Source organism: Tasmannia lanceolata, unplaced genomic scaffold (genome assembly GCF_043159265.1).
Source record: "Tasmannia lanceolata isolate RefF3 unplaced genomic scaffold, GAP_Taslan_0.1 ptg000037l, whole genome shotgun sequence".
NCBI lineage: Eukaryota > Viridiplantae > Streptophyta > Magnoliopsida > Canellales > Winteraceae > Tasmannia > Tasmannia lanceolata.
Window position 1 is genome coordinate 38,990,266 of NW_027518714.1, and position 9,192 is coordinate 38,999,457.

Genomic DNA, 9,192 nt, shown 5'->3' on the forward strand with positions numbered 1-9,192 from the left:
ACATAGGAAATCTTAGAGATGGTGTTAAAGAGCTTTCAGTCAAGTTTTGAGAAGAGGATGTGATGGTATTGGATCTTGGATTTTGTTGATAACGGATGGAGATTGAAAAAATAGAAAGTTTCTTAATTTAGAAAGTTTATATAACATCCATCGTTTAGACATAGCTGACCCTAGAGATGGTGTCAATGAGCTTTTAGCCAAGTTTTGGATTGATGATGAGATGGTATTCAGTCATAGATTTAGCTGATGAAGGATGGAGATTAAAAAAATATAAAGTTTCTTATTTTAGAAACTTTATAAAAGATCCATCTTTGAGACATTGGAAACTCGAGAGATGCTGTCAAGGAGCTTTTAGCAAAGTTTTGAGATGAGAATGAGAGGGTACTGAATCTAAGATTTTGTTGATGGAAGATGGAGATTGAAAAAGTAGAAAGTTTCTTGTTTTAGAAACTTCATAAAATATCAATCTTTTAGACATAAGAAATCGTAGAAATGGTGTTAAGGAGCTTCCAGTCAAGTTTTGAGATGAGGATGTGATGGTATTGGATCTTGGATTTTGTTGATAAAGGATGGAGATTGAAAAATTAGAAAGTTTCTTATTTTAGAAAGTTTATATAACATCCATCGTTTAGACATAGATGACCCTAGACATGGTGTCAATGAGCTTTTACCCAAGTTTTGGATTGATGATGAGATGGTATTGAATCTTAGATTTAGTTGATGAAGGATGGAGATTGAAAAAATAGAAAGTTTCTTATTTTAGAAACTTTATAAACCATCCATCTTTTAGGCTTTGGAAACTCGAGAGATGGTGTCAAGGAGCTTTTAGCAAAGTTTTGAGATGAGAATGAGAGGGTACTGAATCTTAGATTTAGTTGCTAAATGATGCAGATTGAACGAAAACAAAGTTTCTTATTTTAGAAACTTTATAAAACAACAAACTTTTATACTTAGTAAACCCTAGAGATGGTGTCAAAGAGCTTTTAGCAACATTTTGAGATGAGGATTAAATGTTATTGAATCTTAGATTTAGTTGATGAAGGAAGGAGATTGAAGAAATAGAAAGTTTATTATTTTAGAAACTTTGTAAAACATCCATCTTTTAGACGTTGGAAATCCTCGAGATAGTGTTAATAAGCTTTTTGCCAAGTTTTGAGATCATGACGAGATGGTATTGAATCTTAGATTTAGTTGATAAAGTAAGAAGATTGAAAAAATAGAAAGTTTGTTATTTTAGAAACTTTTCAAAACATCAATTTTTAGCCATCGGGGACCCGAGAGATGGGGTCAAGGAGGTTTTAGCCATGTTTTGAGGTGAGGATGGGATGGTATAGAAACTTAGATTTAGTTGATGAAGGACCACCTTTTATGGTAATGAAACCCTAGAGATGATGTCAAGTAACTTTAAGGCACATTTTGGGTTGAGAATCAAGGGGTATTTAATCTTAGATTTAGTTGCATAACGATAGAGATTGAAGAAATAAAAAGTTTCTTATTTTAGAAACTTTATAAATATCAATCTTTTACTTTTTGTAAACCCTAGATATGGTGTCGAAGTGCTTTTAGCTAAGTTTTGAGATGAGGATTAGATGGTATTGAATCATAGATTTAGTTGATGAAGGATGGAGATTGAAAAATTACAAAGTTTCTTATTTTATAAACTTTATAAAACATCCAACTTTTTGACATAGAAAGCCCTAGATGTGGTGTGAAGAAGCTTTTAGCCAAGTTTGTAGAAGAGGATGAGATGGTATTGAATCTTAGATTTAGTTGATAGAGGATATTGAATTAAAAAATAGAAAGTTTCTTATTTTAGAAACTCTAAAACATCCATCTTTTAGATGTAAGAGACCCTGGAGATTGTGCCAAAGAACTTTTAGCCATGTTTTGGGATGATGATGTGATGGTTTTAAATCTTAGATTAAGTTGATGGAAGATGGAGATTGAAAAAGTTGAAAGTTTCTTGTTTTAGAAACTTTATAAAATATCCGTCTTTTAGACATAAGAAATCCTAGAGATGGTGTTAAGGAGCTTTCAGTCAAGTTTTGAGATGAGGATGTGATGGTATTGGATCTTGGATTTTGTTGATAAAGGATGGATTGAAAAAATAAAAAATTTATATAACATCAATTGTTTAGACATAGGTGAGCCTAGAGATGGTGTCAATGAGCTTTAGCCAAGTTTTGGATTGATGATGAGATGGTATTGAATCTTAGATTTAGCTGATGAAGGATGGTGATTGAAAAAATAGAAAGTTTCTTATTTTTGAAACTTTATAAAACATCCATCTTTTGGACATAAGAAACCCTAAAGATGGTGTCAAAGACTTTTTTGCCAACTTTTAAAATTAGGATGACAGGGTATTGAATCTTAGATTTAGTTGCTGAAGGATAGAGATTGAAGAAATAAAAAGTTTCTTATCTTAGAAATTTTATAAATATCAATCTTTTACTTTTTGTAAACCCTAGATATGGTGTCGAAGTGCTTTTAGCTAAGTTTTGAGATGAGGATTAGATGGTATTGAATCGTAGATTTAGTTGATGACCGATGGAGATTGAAAATTTACAAAGTTTCTTATTATAGAAACTTTATAAAACATCCATCTTTTAGACATAGAAAAGCCTAGATGTGGTGTAAAGAAGCTTTTAGCCAAGTTTGTGCAAGAGGATGAGATGGTATTGAATCTTAGATTTAGTTGATAGAGGATATTGAATTAAAAAATAGAAAATTTCTTATTTTAGAAACTCTAAAACATCCATCTTTTAGACATAAGACACCCTGGAGATGGTGGCAAAGAGCTTTTAGCCAAGTTTTGGGATGATGATGAGATAGTTTTAAATCTTAGATTTAGTTGATTAAAGATAGAGATTGAAAAAGTAGAAAGTTTCTTGTTTTAGAAACTTTATAAAATATTCATCTTTTAGACCTAGGAAATCCTAGAGATGGTGTTATGGAGCTTTCAGTCAAGTTTTGAGATGAGGATGTGATAATATTGGATCTTGGATTTTGGTGATAAAGGATGGAGATTGAAAAAATAGAAAGTTTCTTATTTTAGAAAGTTTTTATAACATCCATCGTTTAGACATAGCTGACCCTAGAGAGGGTGTCAATGAGCTTTTAGCCAAGTTTTGGATTGATGATGAGATGGTATTGAATCTTCGATTTAGCTGATGAAGGATGGAGATTGAAAAAATAGAAAGTTTTTTATTTTTGAAACTTTATAAAACATCCATCTTTTAGACACTGGAAACTCGAGAGATGGTGTCAAGGAGCTTTTAGCAAAGTTTTGAGATGAGAATGAGAGGGAACTGAATGTTAGATTTAGTTGCTGAGTGATGGAGATTGAAAGAAAAAAAAGTTTCTTATTTTAGAAACTTTATAAAACATCAAACTTTTATACTTAGTAAACCCTAGAGATGGTGTCGAAGAGCTTTTAGCAACATTTTGAGATGAGGATTAAATGGTGTTGAATCTTAGATTTAGTTGATGAAGGATGGAGATTGAAGAAATAGAACGTTTATTATTTTATAAACTTTATAAAACATCCATCTTTTAGACGTGGGAAATCCTCGAGATAGTGTTAGTAAGGTTTTTGCCTAGTTTTGAGATCAGGACGAGATGGTATTGAATCTTAGATTTAGTTGATAAAGTAAGAAGATTGAAAAAATAGAAAGTTTCTTATTTTAGAAACTTTTCAAAATATCAATTTGTAGCCATAGGAGACCCTAGAGATTGTGCCAAAGAGCATTTAGCCATGTTTTGGGATGATGATGAGATGGTTTTAAATCTTAGATTAAGTTGATGGAAGATGGAGATTGAAAAAGTTGAAAGTTTCTTGTTTTAGAAACTTTTTAAAATATCGGTCTTTTAGACATAGGAAATCTTAGAGATGGTGTTAAGGAGCTTTCTGTCAAGTTTTGAGAAGAGGATGTGATGGTATTGGATCTTGGATTTTGTTGATAAAGGATGGAGATTGAAAAAATAGAAAGTTTCTTATTTTAGAAAGTTTATATAACATCCATCGTTTAGACATAGCTGACCCTAGAGATGGTGTCAATGAGCTTTTAGCCAAGTTTTGGATTGATGATGAGATGGTATTAAATAATAGATTTAGCTGATGAAGGATGGAGATTGAAAAAATATAAAGTTTCTTATTTTAGAAACTTTACAAAAGATCCATCTTTGAGACATTGGAAACTCGAGAGATGCTATCAATGAGCTTTTAGCAAAGTTTTGAGATGAGAATGAGAGGGTACTGAATCTAAGATTTTGTTGATGGCAGATGGAGATTGAAAAAGTAGAAAGTTTCTTGTTTTAGAAACTTTATAAAATATCCATCTTTTAGACATAAGAAATCCTAGAGATGGTGTTAAGGAGCTTTTAGTCATGTTTTGAGATGAGGATGTGATGGTATTGGATCTTGGATTTTGTTGATAAAGGATGGAGATTGAAAAATTAGTAAGTTTCTTATTTTAGAAAGTTTATTTAACATCCATCGTTTAGACATAGCTGACCCTAGAGATGATGTCAATGAGCTTTTAGCCAAGCTTTGGATTGATGATGAGATGGTATTGAATCTTAGATTTAGCTGATGAAGGATGGAGATTGAAAAAATAGAAAGTTTCTTATTTTAGAAACTTTATAAAACATCCATCTTTTAGGCATTGGAAACTCGAGAGATGGTGTCAAGGAGCTTTTAGCAAAGTTTTGAGATGAGAATGAGAGGGTACTGAATCTTAGAATTTTTTTTTTTTGATGATTAAGCAGGGGTTAGGCAGGACCCCAACCAGGCACTAGAAATAAAAATTCGATACAACTATGGGGGCTGGAAAGCCAACATAAAGGGATCAAGCTCCCAACAACAGAGAGCCCAAAGCACAAGATAGCGAAACATGTAAAATTACAACCGATAGTACTCACTGCCTATCCTATCTGAGTCCATGAGCAGGAGGAGCGCCGGGTCGGCCAAGAAAGGGGGGAGAGCAGTACCTTTGCAAGGGCAGTTTCGTTTAGAAAGGAAGTCTGCTACACTATTTCCTTCTCGCCAAATATGAGAAATCTTCCATTGGAGGAAAGAGGAGAGTAACTGACGTATTTCCTGAGTACAGGCAAAGCATTTCCATGGAGTTTTAGAGGTGCCATTGATAACATCTGCAGCAATTTTAGAATCTACTTCGATCCAAATATTGGTCAAACCCAAAGATGCGGCCAGCCGAAGACCAACGAGAACAGCTTTGATTTCCAGCACCAGAATCTCTTCGGACTCAACATTAACTGAGAACATAGATACGAGAAATCCGTTATGATTTCGGATTGCACCTCCCATACCTCCCCCATCAGTAGATAGAGATGCATCAGAATTAATTTTGAAAGACCCCTGATTCGGTTTGCTCCAACAACATACCTGAGGAGAACGGATTTTGGGACAGAAAGCACAACCAAAGTTGGCTGCAATGGACCTGTTAGTTGGAGTATCCACATCTTCCAGGTGCAAGCCAAGAATTTTTGTTCGAATGAAAGATAGAGTTCCGGATAGGAGAACTGATTTGGGAACAAAAGTATTGCGGAAAATTCGGTGATTCCGCTCAGACCAGATGTTGTAAATGGTGGCCTCCAAAGCAATAAAAGCTAATTTGGAAGTTTGCCCGGCACCCTTGAAGTGGTTTGCCAGCCACAGCTCTTCCTGAATAAGATCAGGTTCTGGGTTGCGCCATAGCTGAAGGTTTCAAAGAATTGATTTCCATACCCAATTTGAATAGCTACACTGGAAAAAGAGATGGTTAACAGATTCTGGCCCAGAGTTGCATAAAATACAGTTTCTGCTGATAGTAGGGTCAAGAAATGGGAGGTTATCAGTTGTGCTAAGACCATTGCTGAGGGCCTTCCAAGTTACAAGAGCGTGCCGAGGGATGTGTCTGCTGAACCAAATTCGCGAAGCCCAAACCAGTTTTTCAAAGTGAGGCCTAGTAACTTCCCACCCACTTTTAGTAGAGAATATACCATTACTGTTTGGTTTCCAAATAGGAGTATTTGTGGTAGAGTCACTGAAGATAGCTTCCATTAGAAGAGACTTTTCCTGAGTGAGGGATCCAAGGTTCAGAATAGGATTCCAGGATCCTTCATGATGCAGCTGCTCGAGAGTCTTCAAGGATGACAGGGAGGAATCTGTTCTGTGCTTGGAAATGATGGAAGAAATTACTCCCCTCGGATGCCACGGCTCGGACCACAGATCAATGGCTGCTTCATTGCCCACTAAGCAGCAGATGTGAGGTTTAGCCAGGTCTCTACTTTTGATGATCCTTCTAATCCCCCATGAAGGCTTTGAAGGCAGCTTAATAGTCCAAAATTTTTTTGATTTGATATATTTCAGGGAGAACAGATTCAAATATTCCCGCATTTGCTAAATTCAAATTTTTGGGCGGGCTAGCAGGGGGGAAAAGGCTGAGTCTTGCTTTGGGATCTGGGTGAGATCAAGATCAACGGAGGAGGGAGAAGCGCTGGAATCCTGGGGCCAGACAGGCTTTGTCGGAAAGGACAGAGGGTGGTTGGGCATCAGGCAAGTAACCGCTGGTTTAGAGCTATTTTTGGCCATGGATACAAAGTGGTTTTCTCCTTACCCAAAAAGGAACCGGTCTTCAACCTCTGGCCATCTGAGCTCGAGGGAGAGATGAAGCTTTGGCCTAAGGATTTGCTAAAGGAGTGAGATGGGGAGACCTCCAGATCTACTGAAGAGGAAACTTTGGGGTGCCGGGGTGCCTCAGTTTTTTTTTGCGAATTATAAGGAGAACTGGGTAAGGATCGAATAGGTTTTGTAAAGATTTTATGAAGCCTAGTGCCTTTCTTCCGGTGGGTGCTAGGATCAAATCCTAGATCTTGGGTTTGAAGCTTACCAAGGTCATCCAAAGAGAGAGAGGGAAAGAGTTTTGGGCGAGAGGGAGAGACATGAGAATCAGGGAGATTAAGGTGAGTATTTCTCCTCACAGGCTTTGGCCTTTTGAAGCTGAGCTAAGAGGGTTGGATTTGGTTTTCCTTCTCCCTTGCCCAGGAGGGAATGACCAAAAGCATATGCTCCACGAGGGGGAGACGATTGTCCCATGCTGTCCCTTGAAACTAAGCTGGGAAATGGAAGATTCGAATCCAAGCTGGGAACAGAACTATGTTTGCCTGGATCTGGAGGAATGGTTTCCATGACAGGAACCTCTAAGAGAAGAAGAAGAAGATGAGAGGAAACTTTTCTCTCACTAGAATTTCAGAATCTCAGAGTTTCTCTCACTAGAACTGAAAAGTATTTTTAGTAGGAAAAAGTTCAAAAAGTATTTTCAGAATCTTAGATTTAGTTGCTAAATGATGGAGATTGAACGAAAAAAAAGTTTCTTATTTTAGAAACTTTATAAAACAACAAACTTTTATACTTAGTAAACCCTAGAGATGGTGTCAAAGAGCTTTTAGCAACATTTTGAGATGAGGATTAAATGGTATTGAATCTTAGATTTAGTTGATGAAGGATGGAGATTGAAGAAATAGAAAGATTATTATTTTAGAAACTTTGTAAAACATCCATCTTTTAGACGTGGGAAATCCTCGAGATAGTGTTAATAAGCTTTTTGCCAAGTTTTGAGATCATGACGAGATGGTATTGAATCTTAGATTTAGTTGATAAAGTAAGAAGATTGAAAAAATAGAAAGTTTCTTATTTTAGAAACTTCTCAAAACATCAATTTTTAGCCATAGGAGACCCTAGAGATGGGGTCAAGGAGCTTTTAGCCATGTTTTGAGATGACGATGAGATGGTATTGAAACTTAGATTTAGTTGATGAAGGACAACCTTTTATGGTAATGAAACCCTAGAGATGATGTCAACCACCTTCTAGCCACGTTTTGGGTTGAGAATCAAAGGGTATTGAATCTTAGATTTAGCTGATGAAAGATGGAGATTGAAAAAATAGAAAGCTTCTTATTCTAGAAACTTTATAAAACATCCATCTTTTGGACATAAGAAACCCTAGAGATGGTGTCAAGGAGTTTTTTGCCAAGTTTTAAGATTAGGATGAGAGGGTATTAAATCTTAGATTTAGTTGCTGAAGGATAGAGATTGAAGGAATAAAAAGTTTCTTATCTTGGAAACATTATAAATATCAATCTTTTTCTTTTTGTAAACCCTAGATATGGTGTCGAAGTGCTTTAGCTAAGTTTTGAGATGAGGATTAGATAGTATCGAATCATAGATTTAGTTGATGAAGGATGGAGATTGAAAAATTACAAAGTTTCTTATTTTAGAAACTTTATAAAACATCCAACTTTTTGACATAGAAAGCCCTAGATGTCGTGTAAAGAAGCTTTTAACCAAGTTTGTAGAAGAGGATGAGATTGTATTGAATCTTAGATTTAGTTGATAGAGGATATTGAATTAAAAAATAGAAAGTTTCTTATTTTAGAAACTCTAAAACATCCATCTTTTAGATGTAAGAGACCCTGAAGATTGTGCCAAAGAGCTTTTAGCCATGTTTTGGGATGATGATGAGATGGTTTTAAATCTTAGATTAAGTTGATGGAAGATGGAGATTGAAAAAGTTGAAAGTTTCTTGTTTTAGAAACTTTATAAAATATTCGTCTCTTAGACATAGGAAATCCTAGAGATGATGTTAAGGAGCTTTCAGTCAAGTTTTGAGATGAGGAAGTGATGGTATTGGATCTTGGATTTTGTTGATAAAGGATCGATTGAAAAAATAGAAAGTTTATATAACATCCATTGTTTAGACATAGCTGAGCCTAGAGATGGTGTCAATGAGCTTTTAGCCAAGTTTTGGATTGATTATGAGATGGTATTGAATCTTAGATTTAGCTGATGAAGGATGGTGATTGAAAAAATAGAAAGTTTCTTATTTTTGAAACTTTATAAAATATCCATCTTTTGTACATAAGAAACCCTAAAGATGGTCTCAAAGAGTTTTTTGCCAAGTTTTAAAATTAGGATGACAAGGTGTTGAATCTTAGATTTAGTTGCTGAAGGATAGAGATTGAAGAAATAAAAAGTTTCTTATCTTAGAAATTTTATAAATATCAATCTTTTACTTTTTGTAAACCCTAGATATGGTGTCGAAGTGCTTTTAGCTAAGTTTTGAGATGAGGATTAGATGGTATTAAATCGTAGATTTAGTTGATGAAGGACGGAGATTGAAAATTTACAAAGTT

The 9,192-nt window shown here is 35.2% G+C and overlaps 1 protein-coding gene across 1 annotated transcript; it reads right to left on the reverse strand.

Annotated features, from left to right (window-relative positions):
- Nucleotides 1-4,900: 4,900 nt before the first annotated feature.
- Nucleotides 4,901-7,189, reverse strand: LOC143861432 (uncharacterized). Its single transcript, XM_077372359.1, has 3 exons — nucleotides 6,982-7,189; nucleotides 5,786-6,252; nucleotides 4,901-5,716 (listed from the first exon to the last, which is right to left on the reverse strand). The coding sequence occupies exons 1-3, from the start codon at nucleotides 7,187-7,189 to the stop codon at nucleotides 4,901-4,903; spliced, it is 1,491 nt and encodes a 496-aa protein (XP_077228474.1).
- Between the last annotated feature and the right edge of the window lie 2,003 nt (nucleotides 7,190-9,192).